Genomic DNA, 27635 nt, shown 5'->3' on the forward strand with positions numbered 1-27635 from the left:
CTCCATAAGATCTTGCTGTTCTTCAGTCATTTTTCAGTCATGTCTTTCATGACCCCATTTGGGGTTTCCTTGGCAGATACTAGATAGGTTTGCCCTTTTCTTCTCCAGCTCAGTTTACAGATGAGGAAACTGAGGCAAAAGGGGTTAAGCAACTTGCCTAGGTCACAGCTAGTAAGTGTCTGAGGCCATTTTTGAACCAAGAAAGATAAGCCTTCCTGACTTCAGGCCTAGCGCTCTATTTACTACATTACCTAGCTGCCCCTTCTGTAGGATCCTATGGCTTTATATAAGTAAGAGTGGTATCTTTTAAGAGACATAGAGATGCTGTCCATTGATAGTAAACTTCTTCCATTTATAATTTGCTCAGTATATCCCACATGACACTACCAACATCTTGATCAAGAACATATTCCCCTACTTTCTAACTTGTTTGTTAGTGATCACTGGAGGATCACTGAACAAAATTGTTATGGTAATTGCATCTGTCTTGGAATCTTGTTTGATCTTGATATAGACATAGGAGGCACAAGGCTGGAGAGGAGAGTTCTTAAGGCTGTGCTGTGCTACTCTAGAAAGTCAATTTACTTTTTAATCACAAACAATAAACACAGAATCTTATGTTGTCTAACCCTCTCGGTCAAGTTTAAGCAAATTATATATAAGATGCAATTGGCTGTGGAAAATTATTTGCCAAATTATGGCTTTTTCCTTCTTGCACTTTTATCAATTATGTCCTCAATATGCTCATGGGCCTATTGATTGGTTAATAGATAATTCTCATAAAGGTTTTATAGGGAAAAGAAAGTTATATCACATGGTTCAGTAGTTGCTGATACTTTCAACATCACCATTTTTAATAATAAAGTAATCCAAGATCTTTTTCATATTTTTAAACCATCCACCAGCCTTGAGATATCTTTAAAATTAATTTTTCTTTATTTCCTTGTCATCTCCAACACAGACTGCACACACTCAACACAAACTTGATCTACATGTTATTCTTGACCTTATCTTTTTAATTTTCATTTCCTGATATAAGACATCCTATACCAATAGCCTCAATGTGGTGCTTCCATTGTAACTGATAACAGACTGCTATTTCATTAAAGGTACATTTTTCTCCTATAGCTTTATGCTCAACCTATCAATTTGGGAAAAGTTGAATAAAGTATGGTACCTGAATGTAATGGAATATTATTGTCCTGAAATGATGAAACAGATGATTTCAGGGGAAACTTTGGAAGACTTGTTATGAATTGATATAAAAGTGAAATAAGAACCAGAATAACTTATGAGACAATAATAATACTGAAAAACAAATAATTTTAGGACTTAAAAACTTAAGGTGATCAATGCAATCCCCAATCATGACTTCAAAGGACCAATGATGAAGCAGGCCAGGACACAGAAGGGGACATGTATTTTTGGACATGTCTAATGTGGGAATTTATTTTGCTTGCCTATGCATATTTGTTATTAGTTATGCTTTGTTTTATTTTTAAAGAGGGAATGGGAAATGGGCAACAGAGAGAATATATACTTGTTGATTTAAAAAAGAAAGACCAGAAATATTGAAAAATTGGTTCTATCTTTAACCTATTCGAGTTCCTTAGGCTTCTGAGTCCTCTAAAAGGCATGAGGCCTTTCCTCTCTTAATCCTGAACCATTTTTTTTTCTTTTTTGCCTTTCTTCTGCTGCTTAATATTTGCCTTCCCATGGAAGACACTAGGTATCAAGAAGGAAGATATAAGCTGACTTTGTCCAGGAGTATTTTCTAGCTTTTTATAAAATTATTCAACTTCTTCAACCTTTGCAACAGATTTTGATGCAAAAGCTACAATAAATAAACAACAGATTTTGATGCAAAAACTACAATAAACTTCACGGGAGTAATTTTTCTTATACTTATGAGTTGGTTGGTTGTCCTTCATTCTTGCAGAGGACCAAAATGATATCACTATGTTAGAGTCAAGTTAATAGTGCGTCTCACTGTGGCTAATCAGACCAATATGAGCTGAGAATGCTCTATCACAGGTCAAGCACAAAGAGTCCATGGGAACATTTGGGGTGGACTCTCTAAATCTGTGCATCTTGTATTTCTTTTGAGCTACTTCGATTCTGCTTTGCTCACAGAGCACAGTACCTTCTTTGATGTGGGTACATCATTCTGGGTGGTCCTTTGCCTGTATCGCATGTGAGGATTTGCCTTGTATGAGTTCTCCATAAAATAATCTTTTAGGCAAACATACTTATGACATTCAAACAACATGGTCAGTCCATTGGAGTTGTGCTCTCTGCAGCAGAATTTGAATATTTGGCAGTTTAGCTTGAGAAAAGACCTCCATATATAGTACTTCTCCTGTTAGGTGACTTTCAGAATCTTTCTAAGACAATTCAAATGGAAGTGATACAGTTTCCCAGCAAGGCACCGGCATACTGTCGAGGTTTCACAGGCATGCAACAGTGAGGTCAGCACAACAGTTCTGTAGACCTTTAGTTTGGCAATCGGTCCAATACTATTTCTCTCTCACACTTTCCTTTGGAGCCTCCCAAACACTGAGCTACCTCTGGTAATGTGTAGGGGTACTACAAGGACAGAGAACCAAATATTCTATGTAATGATATAATCTTGATGCTTTTGGAGACATAATGCTCCTAGGATCACAGACTTAGTTGGAAGGAACCTTAACATTCATCTAGTTCAAACTGTTCATCTTGCAAATGAGGAAACTGAGGCATAGAGATTAAGTGTCTTATCCTAAGTGAGAGGGATTAGGATTTAAACATAGGTCCTTTGACTCTAAAACCATCACTCATACCTCACAACCCAAAGAAAGTTTCTAAGCTAACTCCTTTATTTTTCTCTCCAAGGAAAATCTATGACCCATTTTCCATGTCACTGCAAGTTATTTATATCTTCTGATTTCATTTCCTATAATAATATGAACATTGATGAGTTTCAGTTCTGTAGTAACATATCTTCTTTGTCATCGAAAACAGATCTTGCATTCAGAGGTCTAGGAGTCAAATTAATGTTGAGGCAGTCTAAGAATTAAGTGATGGTAATTGCCTCCTGAACCTGTTTTCATTACTCTACCACCAAGGAGACTACCCAGGAGAAGGGGAGCACTTCATGCTTTTCAGTTTCATGGGTTCATTTCATCACCTAGAATTCAAACCTCTGAAGAATCTGGAGACACTTCTGGCAATGACAATCCTCGGAGAAAAGTAACAGACAGAGGCAGAAATGGCATCTGGAACTTGTCCACCCAAAGGGGAGAAAAGCATGCTAGTTTCTGTAATATTAAGCACAACTTTTCTAGATACATTCAGTCTACCCGAAAAAATCTACACTGGTTCGAAAAACACACAACCTCATATATAGGTCAATTTGCAGTATGGACTATTGGGAATGAACACATTTTGAAACGAGACCTTTAATTTTTAAGTATCCTCAAATGTAATCCCTTTTACATATGGCTCATTTATTTTCCACATTTAAATTATTCTGTTAAGAAAAACTGATATCTGCCCAGAGAAATGGTTGGTTTTTAAGTTGAAGGAAAAAAATGAAAGGCAGAAAAATTAATTCTTAAAGAATCATCAAGAGAAGCAGTATGGTAGCAGGGGTAGGGAACCTGCAGCCTCAAGGCCACATGTGGCCCTCTAAGTCCTCAAGTACAGCCCGTTGAGTGAATCCAAACTTCACAGAACAGATCAAAGGGCCACACTTGAGGACCTAGAGGGTCACATGTGGCCTCAAGGCCGATGGTTCCCTACCCGTGGTAGGGGAAAAAAAAAACACTGAACTTGGAGGTCAGGATAGACCTCGGTTCAAATCCTGCTGCCTCTGAACACTTACTAGTTGTATATGAATACTATGTAAACTATGTTTGTACATTAGTTTGTGGCCATAAAAAAAGTTTCTGAGTTTGTGAGGCTTGACTTTATCTGTAAAATGGGCATAAGAATACCAGCAGGCATACTAATGGATGAAAAGTGCTTTGCATGCATTACAGGCGCATTAGCTATTACGATGACCATCAAAGTAGCAAACTATAAAGCAATAAGGAAACCCGGAATTCGAAAAAAAATAACCTGATTTATATTAAAGTGGATACTTACGATACTTCTGCTTAGGAACAGTTTCTTGGGAGCATTTTGTAATTTGGAGGTCTTCAAGTTGTCCGTACAAGTAACCTTGTCCTTTTTGTAACCTAATGGAAATGAAAAGTCCTATAAATACCACACACATGGTTAATGAATTAATGATTGTTATTTTTATTCCAGTTTTAAAAATCTTCTTGCCTACATTTCTCTGACATAAATGAAAACTATGGATTTACCTATTAGGCATCTAAAGTCTCTAATTCATTCGAAGACCTAATTCATCAAATGTAAAACTGGTCACACAAATTTTCGTCATGTACAGAAATCATTTCCTACTACAAGTCAATCAGTCCTAGGTTCTTAGATATCCAAACCAATCATTAAATAGTTCTCAAAGAGGGAGAAGGATATGATGACCACCAGGAAGGCTTTCCAAAAATGCTCAGACATCTTGTCAAGGAGTTGAACTCAGTTGGTCCCAGTCACTCAGAGAATCAATGTTGGCCCCATACTACCACCATCCCATCATCATATCAGGAACAGTATTAACTGTATTGGTTTAACTGGTTAATTAGTTTCCAGTTCCCTATCAAGTGGCATGAGGAACTCTAGTCCCCAATTCTTTTTATTTTTTAGGCAACTGGGGTTAAGTGACTTGCCCAGGGTCACATAGCTAGTAAGTGTCAAGTGTTTGGTCTGAGGCCGGATTTGAACTCAGGTCCTCCTGACTATTTAGGGCAGGTGCTCTATCCACTGTGCCACCTAGCTGCTCCTAGTCCCCAGTTCTTACAGACCACTCCTAAGAGTCTAACGGACAGCTGGGAAGAAAAGAACCATTAGGATCTGCACCAACCAGATCATTTTTCAGTTAATTCCAAGGGAAATGATGGTCATCCAAGGGCTTCTAGAAATCAGAGATTTCAATGAATTACCTAGTAAAAGGACAGCCTGTCTGACAATTTACTGACAAAAAAGGTAGGCTTCTAATGAGTTTACATCCATCTGGAATTTGCCTTAATTACTAATAAAGCGAGTTTAATATAATGGAAGTTGTACTAGACTCAGGAGATGCCTGATTCTGACATTAACCAGCTGTGTGACTATGCTTAATAAAGTTAACCTCTCTGAGTCTGTTTCCTCCTCTGTAAAATAAGAGTAACAATACTGCAATAAGCACTTCACCGGGCTTTACAGTGAATAAAGTTCTTTGTAAATCAGAAAGCACTGTATATGTGTGTGTGTGTGTGTGTGTATAAATGTATATGTATATCTGTGTATATATAATATATATGTAACATATGTGTGTGTGAGTGTGTGCATATGTTTGCTCCTATTTTCACAAGAATAAACCTGAGCCCCAGAGGGGTTCAATTATATTTAGCTGTCTATTCATGGCATCTCTTCCATTATACCTCTTTTGCACTATGAAGATGCAAAACACAACCTCCTAACTTATTCAATGTAAAAGAATACAGCTGATGACAATTTTTTCTATTTCTTTGATGGCTCATTAGAGACATATTTTTCAAACAAATGGTTAATCTTTATCAAACAGCTTCCCAATGATGAAAGCTTAATTTAGGAGCATGAGATGTCAGATTTAGAGCTGGGAGGGGCTGGAGAGATCATCTAAACAATCTGGCCCCTTTCATTTTGCAGATGAATTATGCAAGACCCAGAGTGGCAAGGAGGTCACTTGGACACTAAATGGAAGAGCTGAAATAAAATTCCAGGTCTTCTAACTCTAAACTCACCATTTTTTCATGGCACCACACCACCATTAGATTATAAGCTCACTAAGGACAGGGATTATCTTTTGCCTCTTTTTGAATCCCCAGTGCCTGGCACATAGTAGGTGTTTAATACATATTGATTGATTGATTGCCTCTTTCTTCAGCATGTTAAAGGTCACAGAGGTCATTTTATTTCCAACAACCTTGTTCCATAAGCAGAGAATGAGTTATTACTCCTGTTTTACAAAATGAGGTAACTTCTCAGAGAGATGAGTTGACCTGACCATGAGAAGAATTAGTATATATCAGAGCAAGGATCTGACAGTCTCTTGACTCTTAAGTCCGGGGCTCTTTGTATGACACCAGAACTCATTAGGCTAGAGTACTGGTGTTTCTGTTTCACAAATCAATGATAAAATTGGGTGCTTAATGAAACGTACCCCTTTCATTACAGAGTGTTTGTTTGCTTTGTACTTAGGTCACATCATGACAACATTTCAAGGGAAAACATATTGACATATTTGATGTTATTACGCGTGTGTTTCTAAGTAATTTATAATGGTAATAACTGTCGGACACTGGGTCTCCTTATATGGATTTCTTCTCATCTTGGAAACTATTCTACAATGGACTCTCATGTTCGTGTTCTGTGAAATGCTGTTTAACGGAAAATTGAAATAGCAGTCGACCACCTTTCTAGTGGGCAAACATTTCCCCGCTTACCCTTAGGGACGTGCAATTCATGTTTGGTCTTTTCACACCACCCCACTGGGTGAATATCAGGGGAACCTGCATTGGTCCAAAAATCATAGCAGCTTAAATAGCCGTCAAAGTGAAGTCTTAGGCGATAACCACATACCTATAAAATGGGATGTGAGGAAATAGCTGTAATTTTCTTTGCTTAAGACAGATGCAAAATTCACCAAGTACTAAATATATTTACCTCAAATCAACAAGTAAAAGTATTAGTGATATGTTACTAAGGGCTCTTCTCTTCTTAAAAATAATATCTGATTTATTTTAATTTCTAGAATATATAACTAAGATCTAGTAGAATGGAATCTTCTCGAGGGGATGGACTGTTTCCTTTTCGTACTTGTAGTCCCAGGGACTAGTAGAGTTTCTTTCATGTAGTAGTGGTTTAATAAACACATTTGTGGAATTTAAAGTGCTGTACAAAGCAAGGATGTACAAGACTGAGTTTATGAGGGCAACTCAAACATTCAGATGCAGATAATATAAGTAGGGCCTGTCTGGTAAGTTCATTGAGTTGGGACTCTTCTACCAAAGCCTTTTTTTCTTTCTTCTTCTTCTTCTTTCTTTCTTTCTTTTCTTTTTTTTTTTTTTTTGCTTAGGCAATCCAGGTTAAGTGACTTGCCCAGGGTCACACAGCTAGTAAGTGTCAAGTGTCTGAGGCCAAATTTGAACTCAGGTCCTCCTGACTCCAAGGCCAAAGCTCTATCCAGTGTGCCACCTAGCTGTTCCTTTTTCTCAAACTGTGATTCCGAAAGACCAGCTTAAACATAACAAGCCCCATCCTATCAGCAACACTGCCTCTAGTCCTTCTATGGTATAGCTAATATAGAAAGTCCAGGGTTACATAAGCTAAGATACTTAAAACTCTTATGTATAGACCCAACAATTTCAAATGCTGTGTTTAAAAGGGAAGCAGTGATGTGTACCCTCAGAAACACCCTATTTCTTCTCTGTTCAAGCATTATGTACTTGTTAAATTGACAAATAAATCAGTTAGTAAAACAAACATGTTCTCTACATTTAATACCATCAAAATTAATAAGCACAGAAAATAAACAAAAATGGAAACTAGAATTAGAAAAATAATGCACATTGACTATGATTACTAAAAAGTAATATACAAATGTGAAGAAACCATGGCAATAATAATAATTCACCAATGTTATCAGTATGCTAAAGTATGGGAGGTTTTCTTTTAACTGTAGTTATACATCCATCTTCATACTGACTGTTATGCCAATAATGGAATTTTTTAAATTAAAAAATAGTATTTTTACTTTTAACAGTAAACTTTGTTTAGGAAATATTTTCTCACAAACCATTTACTTTCATCACACATTTTTTATATTTCAATTACACAGCACCTCTCACACATTTCTCACTAATTGAGCTTAAAGACTTAAATGTATAGTAGGGAGATGAAATCCTCAAAATCAGCAGTCTAGAATTCCCCTACAACTGGCAGACCTTTATGCACTCCCTAATGAAGGTAATATAGGTATAAGCAAATGCAGAAGTGTTTATGTAGTGGTATATGTCCAGACATTATTCATTTTGAATAGGGAAGCAGCATGGCATATCTGGTCTTGAAGTCAGGAGGACCTGGCTTCTGTTATATACCAGATGTGTGGGCCTGGAAAAGTAATTTAATCTCCACATGCTTCAGGAAACTCCCTAAGCCTTCCAGAGGTGCAACTTGCATTGTAGAGGGACTTTCCTCATCCAGGAGCTCCTCATCCCAATGAAATTATAGGTTCTATTCTTATTCCTACACACTACAAAACATTCACTTATCCTTAACTAAAACTAAATAAATAAATAAGTGAGTAAGTAAGTAAATGAATACATAAATAACATACAACAGTAGCCTAATGAAATCCTTTTCAACTCCATTCTGGCAATACACAATAATAATTACAAAACTGATCATATCCATGGATTCAATAATGTAATTCCTAGGGCTACAATCTAAGGGTCTACTAAAAAAAGAAACAAAAATCTAATTTGTATAAAAACATTCACAGCCAATTTACTTCTAACACTGGAAAAACTAGGAAACAATGTCTGTGTAAGAGCTTAGGAAATAGCTAAACTGATATATCAATGTAATATAATACAAATGAACCACTAACAATAAAATGAGAACTATAAAGAAATATGGAAATACATATGAACTAAAAAAATGTAAACAATCTAAATTATATAAAAACTAAAAAATTTTTATGTCTACAGAAAGAAGACATCAAAAGGGGTAACAGAATTGCTATTGTTACATAAAAATATTCTTTTAAAATATAATTAATTGTAATTACATGGTTTCATTGGGTTCTATTGGGCTTATCTTTGTTGAGATACTTTTTTAATGATATAAAATTAATTTTAAAAAGCATGGGAATATTGCTCCAGTGCTGAAAACCCAATCTGTTATTCTCCAGGAATTTACTTTAACTACTATACAACAGTCAATGAAACTACAGTAGACTTCTCTTACCTCAGCTACAGAGAGCACAAAGAATTTAGATGGATCCTGGGGGTCAATGCCTTCTAATTTCATTCCAATTTGAAAACCATTTTCATGCTCAGGAAAGGACTGATCCTAGGGATATTCAAAATACAGATAATTAAACCCTAGCTATTAAAATATTAATATACCAATACCCTGTAAAGATTTAGCATGCATATTAGCAAATGGGAATCCTCTGTACTACTTGTAAAATTCAGCAGTATTTACCTCTAAAAAGTAGTCTCTTGAAATTACTTAGCAAATACAAATGGTACAATAACTTTAAAGTACTTCAAATCATTTCAGATTATAATCATTTTACCTGCAGTGCCACAAGCCCTAGAACATGAGCTCCTCAGCTTTTCTTTTGTAAAGGGTCATTTCTTATTTCCATGAAACATTAAAAGCAATGAGTTAGAGTTGGGAATTGGGAATAGACCCAATCTGTACATGGTGGCAGTTAGGTGGCGTGAACAGCTATGTGGCTCAGCGGATAGAGTGATGGGCCTAGAGTCAGGAAGACTCACTTTCTGAGTTCAAATCTGGCCACAGACACTAACTAGCTGTGTGATCCTGGAGCCCTGTTTGCCTCAGTTTCCTCATCTGTAAAATGAGCTGGGGAAGGAAATGGCAAACCACTTAAGCATCTTTGCTAAGAAAATCCCAAAAGGGGTCATGAAGAGTCAGAAACAACCGAAATGAATGAACAACAACAAATACATAGTTGACAAATTTTGAGCAACTTTATGCTAAACAAATATTGCCACATAGTGTAGATGATCCACAAAAAAATAAAATGAATAAATAAAATACTTCTTTATAGCACAGGGTCATACCACAAAATTACAAATAAACACATACATATATGTTTTATCTCATCCTTAAACCCTGGGTGTCCACCAAGGCCCCTTTTCTCTTCTCTGCATCTTCCTCATTCATCTCATTAGTTCCCAAGGATTCAATCATCACCTCTAACCAAATGACTCTCAAATCTAGATATCTAACCTTAATATTTCCTCTGTGCTTCAGTCCCACATCAACAACTGTCTAAAGGACACCTCCATGCCTTCTAGGTATATCAAATTCAGCACATTGAATATAGAATTCATTATCTTCCTCCACAGACCTGCACCTGACCTACCCACTTCCCTACCTCTGTTAGGGATACCTCTCTCCTTTCAGGCCAAGCTAGCAAGTTCTTCATCATCCTCACCTCTTCACACTCCTTCTCTCCTGCATCCAATTAGTTGCCAAGTCCTGTCATCCACAGTCTTCTGCCGTCTTCTTGTTCCTTTATACTCACATGGCAAACAGACATTCACATTTTCATCATTTCTCACCTGGACTACTGCAATAACCCAACTGATCTCCCAGATTCAATCTTTCTTTTTTAATCCATCTTCTGCATAGCTGCCAAAATCATCTCCCTAAATGATAGGTCCTACAAAAATCACTCAAGAATCTCTGTGGCTCCCTATTTTCCCTAGGATATAAAGCAAACTCCCTAGCTATTCAATATGATTCTAGCATTTTCCAGACATTTCAAATTTCTCCTCATGAATATAAACTATATTCCAATCAAAATACTCTACTTGCTGTTTCCCAAACCCAGAGTTTCATTTCCTCTTTATGACTATGACTCAAACATACTCACTCTTCAATCTCCTCAACCTAAGAATCCCTTCAAAGTTCAATGGAGGCGTCATCTCCTATGGAAAGCCTTTCCAGATTTCCCTAGTTATTAATTCTCCTCAAATTATCTTGCATTTGAATCTCTGTGTATATTCTATCCCCATAGGGGAAACATAAGCTCCATGAGGACAGGCACTTTGTTTTCCCTTTTTATCACCAATGCCTTACACACACATAGACACAATGCATATTGAATTACATGCCTTTTTTCCACCTCTAGATATGAGACCCAGTGATACAGAAGCTCTTTGACATCACTACTGACAATAGGAATAACAGCTATAAAAAACTCTTGTTAAACAGGTAGAAAATTACTAGGCTTAAAAGTCTTAAGAGTTTAAAAGGAAGTGAGTATCTAGAAGAGAAAGACAGCTCTAAAAGAGAGGACAGATGTTCAACCAAATTAATAAGGAGATAGAAAAAAGACAAGTTGTCAAAATTCTAAACTACCTTCCAACAACAAATGAAGGTCAACAGAGAAGCAGGAGTTCATTCTTCTTATTAAAATGACCAATGGAACTGGTGGGGGGTTTTTGTTTGTTTGTTTTCTTTTTGTTTATTTTGCTTTTTAGTGAGGCAATCGGGGTTAAGAGACTTGCCCAGGCTCACACAGTTATTAAGTGTCAAATGTCTGGTCTGAGGTTGCATTTGAACCCAGGTCCTCCTAACTCCAGGGTCCGTGCTCTATCCACTGCACCACCTAGCTGCCCCCAGAACTGGTGTTTTCTAAAGATACAGTAGTCTAAAAACAGCAGCATGGACAGCCTTGTTTACATAGCAGGGAAGATGAGCGTTTAGAACTATAAAACCAATGAAATTCAGAACTAGGAGGTTGGAATGCTCAAAGTTCAACAGCCTCACTTTACAGATAAAGAAACTCAAGTTCAGAGAAATAAAAGAACATATTTCCCAAAATAAAAACCATCCAACTAAAAGTTGTCACTTTTATAAATGCCCAAATGGGAAGATAGTTGAACATTAACACCAACAATAATAGGTTGTGTCAGAAATGTTCATCTCTAGCTGACACTGCCATCAACCACATTTTTTTTTTTTTGGACAACCAAAAAATTGGAGGGACAGGGAGAGGGAGAAGGGAGTGTCCTGGTCTATGCTTTGGCTATTATGGGGCACTTCCAATGAGGAAACTCCTTCTACAATAAAGGCAGCACCTGGGTTGTAATTCATGGCCTTAGAAAGTTGCCTGGAACACTATAAGGTTAAGTGACTTGCCCAAAATCACACAACTACTATGTGACTGAAGCAGGGCTTTAAGCCAGGGTCTACTTTTCTCCAAGGTCAGCTTTTTATCCACTTTGCTATGAAAATGACATGTATCCCTTTTCCTAAAGATTGAAAACATGCATGAATACCACATTAGTCTTCAATATATTCTGGCGAAGAAATAAGTAATGCTTATTTGTGGCCATATAAACAGATGAGGAAAACAAGATGGTATAATGCCCATTTCCCCCAAAGATAAACTCAATTTGAGTGGAGGAGTCAAAATTATAACCTCAAGTTATCTCACTTCCCATTTTAACCTCTGTTTATCCAGGCACACAATTTCAAAAATCTAATAAGAGTATAGATTAAATGTTGACCATCAATTATTTTATAATTAGAAATAAAATGATCAGTATATGAAAATCAGGTAATGATTTTAAAGTTACACACAAAACATTTCATCCGTCACTGTTATGTTAATAGAAAGTACAGCTTAGCATTTTAATTCCAACTGGAACATGAAATATTTGTTCAGAATCTTAGGAAATGACCCAAAAAAATATCCTGAACAGCTGCCCCATATGCCTGCATCATTTTAGATTTTTTTACCAAGAAAGACATTCTTTAAAAAATGATAAAAAAGCTAAAATGAAATGCTAAGACTGAATGATTTCTGAAGCATTTTTTATTTGTACAAGAATAAAATGCCATGTGTGTGTTTAACTCTCCCAGGCTTCTTCTCACGTCTACTCTGTTTTCCAGCAGATTTTATTTAACAAGTTTTATATGACTACCTCCTGTTCACTGCTTTGAAATTTCTCTGTGGTTTCTCCCCCCACATCCCCCTCAAATGAAAACAAGGGGGGAAATGTGTATTGATAACATTGAAATGAAATTTAAGCAGTTGTCGGAACTGATATAAGATGCTTTTGTAGAAACGTCAGTCACAAAATAAAAAGGGGGGAAACATGACTTCCTGGGGAGCAGACTATGCCTTATTATCACACATGAATGATAGAGGCAAGACACTTGCAGAAATTCTCAGCCAGAAGTTAAGATGATCAATGTTACTATTATCAGCATATCAAAACTGCTTCTCAATTGAACATTTGGGAGCTTTATATAATTCTGTAACTAACACTGTATATATAACACAGCAGTGTCTTTCCTCTTTGGGTTTCAAATGAAAATAAAACATACCATTTTCACAATTTTGAAGGACAGCATTCAGCAGGAAATGTCACCATTTTATGGGCTCTTTTCCAAATATTCTCCTTTAATGATTCATTCACATGATACACTTAGGAAGGGAGGGAGAAAATAAGCATTTATTAAACACTTACTATGTGCCAGGCACTACAGTAAGTGCTTATTTGTGGGGGAGAGGTCTATTTCATTAAAAAATATCTTAAGAATATACCTGGTAATAAGGTTCACAGAATGAGTTTCTACTATATACCATGGTGAATAAAAAGCATTTTTAAAAAAACTTTCCCCCCCCACAAATACTGGATCTTAATAAAATACCATTATTGAATACAACATCACCTACTAAACTTAAACCAACCACTATGTCAATCAACCTCTAACGAGATATATGCTAGATACTTTAGGGAAATTATTTCATTTCTTTAAGTTACTAAAGCACCAGGCCCCAACTAATGTGTTCCTAGTGACTTTAAAAAAGAGTCAACCAACAAATCAGTATCTATTCTAATACTCCAAGACCAAAAGTGTTCTTTCTCCTACAGTAAATGATATTTAAGAATATGCATATCTGATAAATTACGTTCTCTCTCTCTCTTTCATGAAGCTGCCCATTCCAAACAAGTCAATTTTTCTTCCAGAACGATATGCTATTATCCTTGAAGCACATCACAGTTTTTCCATGAAGTCAGACTAGATACAAAAAAATCAATTTTTAATTTCCTCATGACATAAATGACTCTTGATCATGCTATCAATTTGTTAGATGAATAGGAATTATTTCTAATTTCAAGAGGGAAAAAACTGAATTTTGGAGCTGAGGCTAATCTAGTGGTGAAGGTTGACACAAGGTCTATTTTGCAACTCTTGTTTTATATGGTATTTTCTTACTATTTTTGGATGCATTTAAATTCTGGTCAGATTTCTTAAATGGCTTACGAACATCATGTGCAGAACACAAAGACAGAGAGCTACATATCAATCTATCAGCACTTGCTAGGAGCCCACTACATAGCAGGCAATGTGGCACATAAGCACAAAAGTGAGGCAATCTCTGTTCTTAAGGAGCTCATACCCTACTGGGGAGACATACAACATTTTCACAAGTTATGCACAAAATGAAAGCAAAGTAAGGAAATGTCCTTTGTTGGAGTTGGAAAGTGAGATAAGCCTTGAAAGGAGTGAAGGGTTCCAAGAAGTGAGGAGGTGAGAAAGGAGTGCATTCCAGGAATAGTGTATACGGTCAGTGTGATGAAAGAGGGGAAAGATAGAAATACATCTATAATGTAACAACAATACTGTTTTAAAGATAGGTCGGTCTGTATTTTTCTGGTTTCTGTGAAGTAATAAGCTTATTCCCCTCTTCATTCAGTGCCAAACAACTCTATTTCACCTCTAAAATCTAAGAAAATTATGTTAACACGTCTGATTGCACAATTAAAGTCTGCACTCAAAAAACACGTCAGACATCTCACTAACTGACTGGATTAAATTCTCAGAAACAAAACAAAACGTACAACACATCTCTTTGAGAGTGAAATACTGAAATGGGCAAATCTTAATACGGCTAAAAATTTCTCTATGACTAAAGTAAAAATGGCACCTAGGTAAAAGAATGTATATAAAAAGCTCAAAATACCACAGACCATTTCCACTGCCTTTATCAAAGCTGTCCACAAATTCCTCAACCAACAGAAAGCTCATGTCAAGAATCCTTGGAGAACATTTTGTCTAAAACAAAAAAAAAAAACAAAACAAAACCATGGGACCTTTTTTCAAGGAGTGGGCCCTTCTGGAGCAAAGAATCAATGTCACTTTTAATATAAAAGTTCACTTAAAGAATAGTTGTGGAATTTGCCATTCCTTGACTGGGGCAGGGGGAAGAGGAGAAGTACCATATCGTCTCTTAATCTCTCTTCTTAAACAGTTATGAACTTGGCATTCAACTCCCAGCTAGAAGTCCAGATAAGCAGTTGTAGCATTTGTAGAAAATGAGAATACCAGTCTTTAGAACAAATAAGTAGCACTTACCTAACTCTCAAGTACTATTGCTTTGCATTTGCTGAACTATTAGATGTCAATCACTGAATGTGGAATTAGACCTTTTTCAACTAATGGACTGTTGGGGAGGGGGGAGCCGCTTAGGGGCAGGAACTGAGTTTTTGGGTCCCCCCCCCATATCATTAACTAGCCACTCCTCCCCTAAATTAGAGATATACAGAAATTCAGAAAAACAATACTATTATAAATAGGTAAGAAACCGCTCAACTAAAAATTCCCTTTATAAAATATAAGTAACAAACATTAGGTGGTCTAATAACAGCATTATGTAAAGGTGGATCCTGGTTTTTAAAAGACCTTCTTCGGATGACTTTAGACATAATACTTCAAACCCTGGGTAACACTGAAATACACAGAACGACTGTTAAAATTCTGCGTGGAATTCTGCATTGGTTAGTTTTTCTGAACTTTTCCCCCTATTTTTTATTGTTCATTTTTAAAAAGATGTCTCAGTAATAGGAAATGTTGGTAATGTAAATGCAAACAATATCAATAAAATTTACTTAAAATATGAATTCAAAGAATTATATAATGGGGACAAGAATAAGAAATAAGGAAAACATAGAACAACCATATTAAGGTGAGAAGATTGTATGCTATATGTATGTACGTATACACACACACACACACACGCACACACACACACACACACACACACACACACACACACACAGACAACGTGGGGACATAATTTGATTCCCAGCAGAGTCAAATCCATAAAAACAAATTGAGTGTATCATATCATGGAAAAAGCTAATAGAAGGAGAAGGAAGAACACATGTTCACTCACATAGTCCTTTAATTTACAGATCCACTGTACCTATCATGTAATAGTGTATGCATGTATTTTATTTGTGCTGTAATCTATTTCCCTACTAGATTGTAGGGTCTATTAAGACTGTATCAAGTCTATAAAAAATTTCCTCAATGAGGTCAGGGGTTATATTTCACCTAAAATTTCTATTTCTTCAATGTCTAACTCAATTTTCTGCAGAGATACAATAAATGCTGACTTAAAAATTACAGTAGAAATAATTATATTGAACAGTTTAAAAAAAACCCACAGCATTTCATCTTATTCTAAGATCAACTGCTATGTCAGAGTAATAATGTAAAACTTAATCACCTCACTCAATCAATCATAAAATCTAATGAAAATGGTTAGATGAATACTATTAATCAATGCTTTTTTTATAATAGGTGAACATTCCATTACAAATTCCACTATTTGACAAATGATTAACTTTGATATTTCATATTACTTAAACCAAATGATACTACCATGTTTCCTAAAATGTACAGAACTTACTACACAAAATATTACCAATAACAGCTCACATATAAACAATATTTTGTGATCTATAAAACCCTCTTCTGAAAACAGCCTTGTGATGTGGAAAGAGAAAAAACACACACACACTCAGCAGCAACTTTAAATTTATTTAAAATTATTTAAAGTGAGGAAAGGTAGTAGTGCCTTGGAGTCAGGAAGACCTGGGAGCTCCCTACACTAAAGTCATGAGAGGGCATATGTAACTTGGATTTTTTTTCAGACAGAAAAGGATCTAAAAAGGCTTCACATGAGGTTTGATGCAGACAAAACATGATCATTTCACTGGGCTACAGATCTAAACCAAATTCATTTGCCCATATACTTCACCCCCGACATATCTAGGAGTTTCTGAATTCCATTTGACACTGCTAAAATTCTGACTAGATGCTTAAAACAATTTATGACCAGATATTGTAAGCACATCTGCCTGTATAGACAAAGCACAGAAAAAGAGCTTAAATTTCAAAGGAGGATGAAGGGGACATTTAAATATGCATGACGAATTTTACTTCTACAGGCAGTATTTTTTTTTTTGCTACTTTAGAATGGTTCTGAAGCCTTTTAATATTAAAAGGAAGTTGAAAAGGTAATAATGATATGATATCCACAAGATTTTTTTTTCAGTTAAGTTTCAAACTGCACAATTCATGCAAAGACATGTATTCATCTTGTGCTTGGCAGTGTGGCCAACATAAAAGGAGAAAGCATGTTCACAGCCACTAGGGAAGACATAATCGAATTAGGAAGCAAGAAAGCACACAAGTGAAACAACAAAAAAACCTTTTAAGGAAAATTTAGTAGTATGAGAATTCAGAACAAGAGAAAGATCATTAAAAGCTGGGGTCAATGTTCTCAAAAACCAAGTCACTTCCAGTTTCATAGGTCCTTAACCATAATAAAATAATTATGATACATGAATTTAAAATAAAGCAGCAAAGATGAAAAAGTTTTTATTTTAGTTTAAAATAAAAATTTTTTTCTTTGTTTTTCTGAGCAAATACACTAATTATTAAGGGAAGGTTATGCTTTTGTTCAATGTCACAAGCGTCCTCTAACTAACAGGGCTGTTTTGAGCAAAGTACTTTGTAAACTGTAAAATGCTATAAAAATGAGACTTGTTATTATCATTATGCAAAGCATCAAATAATCAGCATTTTTAAGCATCTCTCCTATGCCAGGTGAGAGGGAGATTGGCATAGTTGGTAGAGAGCTGACCTTGGAACCTGGGACATGGGTTCAAATCCTGCCTGACACATTCTCTGTGACCCTTGGTAAGTGCCTCAAACCCCCAATTTCTTCACTGGAAATTCCCTATCCTAATAAAATCACAAATCCATTCCTATGTTCTGGGAATGTGTGTGTGTGTGTGTGTGTGTGTGTGTGTGTGTGTGTGTGTACACAATTGTATGTGTGTGTATTATAAATACTCTTCTCTCTATATGTGTGTGTATACATATATACATGTATAAACGCATACTCTCTCTATATTATATATATATACATACACACAATAAAGATACATACAAATAACTCAGAGAAGAGAGGAAGAGCAGGGAAAGAGGGAAAAGAGGGGAGAGGAAGAGTGACAGAGACAGAGGGAGAGAGGGAGGGAGGCAGAGATGGGGGAGAGAGAAAGAGAAAGAGAGAGAGGTTGATTCCTCAATAAGAACTATCTGTATCAGTCACAAGGACCTACCAAACTGTCATTCCTACTGGCCGTTCTCTATCTAAGATATTCCACACCTCCCACTTCTGTGACTCTTTAATACCTAGAATTTTCTCCCTACTCAATTAAACCTTACCAAATCTTCACCTTTCTTGAAAGTATCGCTAGTACCACCACCTACAAATGGTCATTCTTGACCTCCCCATAGAGATACTCTTCCACTGCTCCCACATACAAAAATTACTTTGCATTAACTCCACATTTATGTTGTATATGTTTATCTGTGTATGTGTTGTCGTTCCCGATAAAATCTCATAATTTGGTCCCTGAGGGCAAAGAATGTTTTGTTTTTGTCTTTTTATCTCCAATACTTAGAACAATATCAGGTATACAACAGGCATTCGATAAATACTTGTTGCCTTGAGTTGCAACTGAATTTGTGAATAATATTCTACGTTGGCACTTAGATAGATATCTGAGTTTTATTACTATTCCTCTTCCTTATGGTCTACTTTTACTTACTAAATCTTTCCACTAGTATTCTTCTTCCTAAAGCATGCCTGCTATAGTCTATGGTATCTGCTTGAAAGACGTATTTGAACAATCTTCTCCCTCTCCATCCACTGTAAGTTTAAAATTATTTTGAGAAGACCTGCACGTTTCCAAGAAAATATACTTACCAATGCGAGCTATTTGCAGTTCCTGCCTGACCATTCATATGCCTTAAACCTTGAGGGAGAAATTCAAATTCTATTTTTAACTACCATCATCTTAACCATTTATTTACTTTGCAAATCTACCTCTCTTCTGAAGGAGCCATCTTGAATCAGCAGCTATGATGAAGAAACTATCTAAGCTCCAAAGAGCTTTAATATTTTTTGCCCAGAACTTTATTGTCCATACCCAAGGCTTTATGGAAAATTAAGTTTTTAATAAGAATTAAAGGGGGAACATCACTGGAAGATTGTCAACGAAGGAAGGATATGAGGGTAGAGGCGGGGGAGGCTACAAGCCACGTAAAACAAACCTGCTTAATGACATGGTTTTGTTAAGCATTAATCTATGTAAAGATGAAAGGGAAATAGACCAAGAATTCTCCATTTTAAGATTTCAGTGAATTAGTGTTAAAGGAGGAGGAGGAGAGGCATGAAAGAGGGAAGGGATGTTTTGAAAAACTTGAAATTCAAAGAAGTACAGAATTTCAGAGTGGGAGGGACTATAGTGGCTTTCTAATCTAACTCATATCCAAAAAAAAATCTCAACAGAACAAATCTAATCCCACTTCCACGCAACAGCTCTTCAAAATAGTAACTAGCACAGAGCAGGTGCTTATTAAATGTTTGTTCGATCAAACTGAAATACTTGAAGAGAGGCATCTCCACCCCACCTAGCGCCTTTATTTTCTCTAAGATAAAAATGCCCGGGTCATGTGATCTCATATGACACTCAAGAACCTTCATCATCTTGGCTGCCTTCTCTATATGTGCTTCACCATAGCAGTATCCTCCTTTAACGATGCTGCCATAAAGACATCTTCTCAAGTAGCATCACATGTAGTCAACAGTAGTTTGCTTAAACCACCCTAGGCCAAACAATAGGTTAAAAAAAATCATCTTATAATGGCTAGATCAGATGGATATCCTTCACTGTATTCTATGGCATAAAAACTGGGAGAAATTAAGATGACGTATAATCAGGGAAATGGGTTCTATAGAAGACGACTAGGGATGATTAGGGAGTCTAGGGGTGCTTAGGCTCCTGGAAAAAGTAAGACTAGAATAGCTATCAACAGGTACCAGTGAAGGAGAAATAAAGTAAAAGGGCAGAAAAGGTGACAACAAACAAACAACAACGTATTGTGCCAGGCACTAAACAGATAAAAAAAGTGTGATGTTGAAAAAAGGAGAATTATGGGTAAAGAGTCATATAACATCTAGGGTATAATCACATTTATGAGCCAGTCTTCAGAAAAGATTTAATGATTCATCTTTCACATATCCAAGAGAGTTCTGTTTAGCCTCTTCCATTCCAAATACTATACCAAAAATATCTTCTACTAAAATCACTGTGGAGATTAAACTGGAACAAACATGCTGTGCTCAAGAAGCATATGAAATGATGATAGGATTGAGAATTTCTTATATCCGAAAATATTTCCAAAGACACATCTGAAAAAATGTTTTTAAAAGGCTTTAGAAATTTCACAATTTCTAAGTAATAATAATGATAATAAATAGTTAATATCTATATAACACCTACTATGTATTAGGCACTTTGTAATTATCATCTTATTAGATCCCCACAGAAACCCTGGGAGGCAGGTGCTATTAAAAGCCCTGTTTCATAGATGACGCAAATAGGGTTAAAGGACTTGCCCAGGGTCACACAGCTCATCGATGCCTGAAGACTAATTTGAACTCAGGTATTTCTGACTTCAGGCCTATATACTCTATCCATTGCACCACTAGCTACTCCCAGCATACATTATAAATGTTCTTTGGAGAGAGAGAAGTAAAAAGGGCAGTCCTATGATTTCACTGGTATAGGAGAATTCCTGATTTCAGAATCTTGCTACCAATGGAGATCAGCACCAACTCTGAGATAGATAGATGGATATTGGATGTCTGTACATACACATGTACAGACATACCTATGTGTATACAGGATGTGTACAATATCAGCTACACAGAGACGACACAGATTTCCTATGCCTGTAGCACTGTAATAGTTAATCGTATATGCATTCTGGCTTAAAGGAGCTTATAATTTCACTGGCAAACAAAATATGGCGGGGCAGCTAGGTAGCATAGTGAATAGAAGTCAGGAAGCTGGGAAGTCAGGAAGATCCGAGTTAAAATTCAGCCTCAGATACTTAACCGGTTTCGTGACCCTGGGCAAGTCACTTAACCTTGTTTGCCTCAGTTTCCTCATCTGTCAAATGAGCTGGAGAAGGGAATGGCAAACCATTCCAGCATCTTTGCCAAGAAACCCCTAAATGAGGTCACAATGAGTTAGACACAACTGAAGAGCAACTAAACAACAAATAAGATATTACAGAATAAATATTGTTCAGTCATTCAGTCGTTCAGTTGTGGCAGACTCTTCATGAACCCCAGGAGGTTTTCTTGGCAAAGAAACTAGGGTGGTTTGCCATTTCCTTCTCCAGCGGATTAGGCCAAACAGAGGTTAAGCAACTTGGCCAGGGTCATGCTGCTAGTTAATGTCTGAGGCCAGATTTGACCTTAGGTCTTCCTGACTCCAGGCCCAGCACTCTACCCACCCAACCACTAGCTGAATAAATATTAGTGTTTGCTAAATCCAGTGAGTCTTTACCCTGAATCTACTTTTCAGCCCTAAGTCTTAACCCAGGGATGGGGAACCAGCAGCCTGTAAGCCACATGTGGTCTTCTAGGTTCTTGGGCACAGCCTTTTGACTGAATCCAAACTTCACAGAACAAATCCTTTTATTAAGGGAATTTGTTCTGTGAAGTTTGGATTCAGGCAAAGAGCAGCACTTGAGGACCTAGAGGTCCACATGTAGCCTTGAGCCTGCAGGTTCCCCACCCCTGTCTTAGCCTCACAAGACCCTAGGAAGCCAACAATAAGATCTTACCACAACTCATGATGACTTACATAAGTTTTCTTGCCTCAGCTCAAAATGCCCCTGTCTCTGATACTTAATGCCCACTTCCGCTCTCCTGTCTTCCTGGCTTTCAGCCATTACCCCATTTCAACTGATGGTCTCTGCATATCCCCAGCTGAATGTCTTTTGCTTGCCTGGTCCTGTCTTATACATCATATCCTCAAGATCTAATGAAGCTCTGAGCCCAGAGTTGGGAATATTACTTAGTGACAGAACGTATGGTACAAAAATAAAGTGATCTGAATAAAGAAAAACTGAAGGACTAGGAAAAGAAATATCTCCACTTTCCATCTCTCCCACAGAATTTTGCAAAGGCGGTCAATAAATACTTATGGAGCTGGACCATCAAGAGATGGACAGTCTTTGAAGAGAACAAGCGAATGTGGGAAGCTAGGACTGGGGAACCAGCATGCCTCCAAGAACTGAATTAGAATCACAGATTTTGAGCTGGCAGGGACCTCTGAGGTCATCTGTTCCAATACTCTCATTTTACAGATGAGGAAACTGAAGGAACCCCAGAGAGGTGACTAACTCAAGGTCATACAGGTAATAAGAGGCAGAGTCAGGATTAGAACTCAGATTCTCTAACACCAGCTCCAGCACCACTAAGGGTTCATATGACAGCAGTGAAAAAATATGATGCAATAGGATGGGCAATGTACCTAAAAGCACTTTTTATTCAAGAGGCAATAGAGTGCCTATTAGGGGATTGTGGGTGAGGAGATATTCAAGAAAAAACACCATTCAAAGGATCATAAATCAAGCAGTTTATTACACACAGGACAGTTCTCAGTTGATCATCATTACAACCTTATGATCTATCTTGAGATTATCTTAAAAGCAGTATAAAAGATTAACTAGAAAATTAAAGACTGAAGGAAGGGTGGAGAATGAGGAGCTCTTGCAAAAAGGCATTGAGAAAGGGAAGACAATATGGTACAATGGAAATAATTCTGGAATTGGAATTAGAGGAACTTGGCCTGAATCCTGTCTCTCCCATTGTCCTACCTGTGTGGTCTTGAGCAAGGAACTGAACTACTTTAGGTTTTAGTTATCTCACCTGTAAAATGACAGGATTAGACTATAGGATCTCTAATGTTCCTTCCAAATTTAAATCTCTAATAATGATGAAGAACTAGAATGCTGGCGTTGTGAGGATATGTAAACAGATGGGAGAGATTATGGAGGTAGAATCTGTAAACCTTGTTAATTAGTTGGATAAGGGAGATGAATTCATGATTATGAACTTGAATTATGGTGGCACCATGAACACAGAGAAGTTTGAAGGAAGAGTAGGAGTAGAGAGAAAGAACATGTTTTATTTTTAATATGTTGAGATTTAGGTGATGATAGAACGTGCTGGTTGAGGATGTCGAGCAGTCAGGTGGTGATGAACAAGTGGAAATCAGAAGAGAGATTGGATGGATGGACGGATGATAGACAGACAGACAGAGTTATTTGGAGACAAAAACTGAAGCGATGGGAGCGCATAAAAATCACTAAAGGAGAAAATATATAATGAAAAAGGGAACCCAGAGAGAACGAGTCAAGAGCCCCAGATTCTAGGTGCAAGAGATGGATGATCATTCAACAAAGGCTAAAATGTAAAAAGAGAATAAGACTAAGATCAGCGGGGACCTCTGAGAGGAGCAGGGCAGTGGGGGGAAGACTCACATTTAAGAGGTGGTAGGAAGAAGATGGCCTAACAAAGAAGATTGAGAAGGAATTGTCACATAAATAGAAAAAACAGGTAAGAGCCCTTTGATTGCTTCCCATGACTTGGCACTAACGAGAAGAGGTCTATATGGGAGATCTTCCATATCTCTGTCAGTCAAAACCAAACCACTAGGATGGTCCAAGAGCTTTCTAAGTCTCTATAGACCTGACAGAAAGGAATTAAGTACTAGGTACACAGTATTCATTCCAAGTCTTGATACTTGTTATGAACAAAGTAAAAATGGCTTCTGCCCTTGGAGATCTTCAAACTATGAAGTGAGTGACCTTTAGTCCTATGGGTGATAATTAATCACTAGGCCCAGAATAAAACAAGAGTCTAGCATTAACTACAAAGTATCCTACCAATACAGGGGACTTCTATATGGTTGCTATGGCATGCCTGCTTTGATAACAGATCACACTTATAAAGCTGGTGCAATGAAATCCAAATCAGTTCAACAAAACTATATTAAGTATGTATTGTGTGCCATGCCCTATAGCAAGGTCAGACTGGAAATATAAAGACAAAAACAAAAAATTCCCTTCTCTCAAGAATCTTACAAGTGCCGAATTTTTAAATATACTGTATCCTTTATTATACAAGGGAACCAAAATGGCAAGCAGTTTCTAGCATAAGATTCAAAAATTCAAGTTAATCAATAAAACAGTATTTATTAAGTATGTGCTACATACTAAGCACTGTGCCAGCAATGCAAAAATAGTATAGCACGTGGTCCTGCCCATCAAGAAACTTGTGATTTCATTGAAAAGACAAGCAATACATTTGAAACAATAGGGAACCAGATGGTATATAATGAAGTGTTAATGTCTAAAAATACCAACAGTAGTTCAAAGAAGGAGACGATAATAATAGCTAGCATCTACATATCACTTTAAGGTTTGCAAAGCACTTTGGAAATATTTCATTTGGTCCTCATAACAACCCTGGGAAGTAGGCAATATTATTCTGTATATTTTACAAATAAGGACACTGAGGTAGACAGAGGTTTATATGACTTGCTCAGGATCACACAGTATCTACAAGCCAAAGTATCTAAGTATCTACAGTCACATTTGAACTCAGATCTTCCTGTCACTAGGATCAGAACTCTTTTCACTGTGCCACCTGGCTGATGTGCACAGATAGAGGCAAGGCTCTATGGATAAGATATGATCAGAGCTGAGTCTCAAAGGATGGGTGGGATTTGGATAAATGTTGCAGGTGAAAAAAATAACAATGTAAGTAAAGGAATGACGTAGGAATGGCATTTTCAGACAACAATAAAGAGGCTGGCCTAAAGTTAGAGATTAAATGCTGGGGAATAATGTGAAACAAATTTGAATTGGAAGCCACATGTTTTATGCAACAGTTTCAAGAAGATGGGAGTTGTCAATATATCAGATACCAGTTTATAATGATACTAGGAGAGAGATGGGAAGGAAAGGGTCAGAGAAACACTGGTGCCTTTAGGGTCAGATTATGTCTCTGAACCTCAACTCAATGGGAGAAAATACAGATCGGTCTATGAAGATACACTTAGGTTGTGTCCACTCTAGATTAGCAGCTGCTCAGGTCATATATGACAAATAAATCAGAGACTTTATTCAGTGCCTTTCAACATCAAATCTTGTCCACCAGCTTCTATAATCCCATTCACCAAGACAAAACCATATTTGAATGGGAGATGCACATGGCAGGGTGAGAACAAACAAAACAGAGGTATTCTTTCCTATTTGGGATAATTCTATTTCCTATTTGGGATAATTTGGGATGAACAGTTGTTTACTTACAAGCAAGTCACTTAAACCTCAGTTTCCACTTAGTCTATATAGTGTGAATTTGCTTTAAGGAGTTCCTCCATGGATTTAAAAAATAATAATAATAATACCATATGGAACAACTTACCCTAGAAAAAAGTTGAGCAGGGGCTGCTACAGCATTCTGTTCCTTTAAGTATTGATCCCAAGACCAAGTCTCCTGTGCAGCAGCTAAACTTACTAGAAGAGAAAGAACAAGAAATGTTTCCACAAGCAACAAGTTTGCTTTACTGGCTAGAAACCTATGAAGTAGGTGAATTAATGAAATAACAAACTAGAAAGAAAACCCAGTTAACTACATGTAGTTCTTTCTGATTCATCATAAGGAATTATGTAACTCATAGCCTTCTCATGTTCCAGTTCTCTTTCTATAACATAAGAAAATACTTTTTTACCTTTCAGGAATTTTTATTTGAAAAACTATTTTTCAATGGCTATCAATCATTTCTCCTGTTGAAGCCAGAATTCTCTCTAAGAAGTCAGTAGAGACAGTTTCATCCGAATAAATTGTTCAACTCCCCCCTCAAAAAATGTAAACAGCTGGATGCCACCCACCTCTGCCCCTTTATGCAGCTGCTAGAGTTGGAACAGAAGCAGCTACCAGAGGGAGCTGCTGTGCTCAAAGTGCTTGCAAGAGTCTGCCTAGTGAGAGCCAGAGAGCTCCTTTTCTCTCCTCTAAGCTGGGCCTTTGCCCCCATTCCCACTAGATCAAATGTGAACAGCTGCTAAAAAACTGATTTCCTTCTTTAGTTTTGCTGCATTGCACCTTGTTAAAAGGGATGTCTCTTTGATAAAGGAAAGGGAGAGGGATATAGCAGGAAATTTAGACAAGGTAAAAACCAAATATATTTTTTTTTTTAAAAATGAAGAGCATGAACTTTGCATTCTGTTTTAAAATGGATAACATTCCAAATAGATTTGATATAACAGATAATTGTGAAAATTTTATTCAACCTAAGAAATGATAACTCAGGATCTAATTTTTTCAGAACTCTGGGCAGAGATTATTTAATCCAGCCTGCTCACTTGACAGATAAGAAAACTAAATGCCTGGAAAGTACATAAGATAAAAAGGAATTTTCTATAAAATTAAAATGTGGAGGTTATATGAACATATTTTCATTGTTAAATACCTAGCAACATAAAGTTATGACACACAGTAGTTCCTTTTTTTCAATATTTCAGCTTTATTTTTGAAGTTGCCTTGTGCACAGTTTCATTTCAGTTAAATTCTTGTAAAATAACTGTCATTAGCTGCCTGACATCTTAGCACACTGCGTTGGATAATGCCTCTTCTCAAATGAAGTAATTCCCCTCATGTTATCAGGGCATCAATCCAATGTAATGAACTCTTTAAGTAGTCTGTCATTGAAATTATGGTAACTCTTAAACCCCTTACTTCATAATGACCTGGCAATGCTATTGTAGCAAAAGTCCTCCTTCCCAGACTTAACTTGGAATCGTCGTCCTTTGAGGTCTTATGTTGCTTTTCCTAAAATTCACTGACCCCAGGGTCTCCATAAGTTTGTCCTTATAGAATCAATGAAGTCGCTCTTTCCATTCCAAACACAGAGCAAATCATCCAAGTTTATAACTGCTGAAACAAGATGGCAACATTCCCTTCATATAATGATTAACTACAAATTTATTTGACTCTCTCTAGGACGTAAGCTAAATAGTGAACTGCTATAATCCATCAGAATGATGAATTGGGCTGATTCTATCAGTCAGAATTCTGACTTACAACTTAAACTAGAAATCTCGTTCCTCTTGGGACTCAAGAGAGGAATAATTTAACTAAAATATTATTTAAGGTTATTTTCCCCATGATCTTTAGCAACATATAAAAGAAAAACCACTTCAAGTTTGCAAAATTATATCCTAACTTTTTAAATTCCTGACCTTTTAAAACTCTAGCTGGATATTACACTACAGGTGACTCAATACAGATTTAGGGATTTGAAAGATAACATTAAATCTCAGGCCCCTGATGGATGTCTGAGCCCAGGAGAGCACTTTTACTAAATAAGAACTAAATCAATGCTGTTTAGAGTAAAAAACTGGAACTTCTCCCTCCAGAGTCACCAATGGTCTGTTAACTGTCCAATCTAATGGATTTTCCCCTCAATCTTTATCCTTCTTGACCTCTCTGAAGCATTTGACACAGTTGA

At 36.7% G+C, this 27635-nt stretch overlaps 1 protein-coding gene across 4 annotated transcripts in view; it reads right to left on the reverse strand.

Annotated features, from left to right (window-relative positions):
* LOC114031838 (lethal(3)malignant brain tumor-like protein 4) overlaps nt 1-27635 on the reverse strand; it is a 504773-nt gene that overhangs the window by 312394 nt on the left and 164744 nt on the right. For 3 of the 4 annotated variants that reach the window (XM_027846992.1, XM_027846995.1, XM_027846994.1), the window contains 4 exons: nt 25553-25644; nt 9091-9195; nt 6567-6702; nt 4126-4217 (listed from right to left, as the gene is read on the reverse strand). In XM_027846992.1, coding sequence (XP_027702793.1) covers nt 4126-4217; nt 6567-6702; nt 9091-9195; nt 25553-25644 — 425 coding nt within the window. Of the gene's footprint in view, nt 1-4125; nt 4218-6566; nt 6703-9090; nt 9196-13221; nt 13322-25552; nt 25645-27635 lie in introns of those variants that run through there. The other variant, XM_027846996.1, reaches the window with a different exon arrangement.

The sequence above is a fragment of the Vombatus ursinus genome, unplaced genomic scaffold, assembly GCF_900497805.2.
Source record: "Vombatus ursinus unplaced genomic scaffold, bare-nosed wombat genome assembly UNPS02015255.1, whole genome shotgun sequence".
Taxonomy (NCBI): domain Eukaryota; kingdom Metazoa; phylum Chordata; class Mammalia; order Diprotodontia; family Vombatidae; genus Vombatus; species Vombatus ursinus.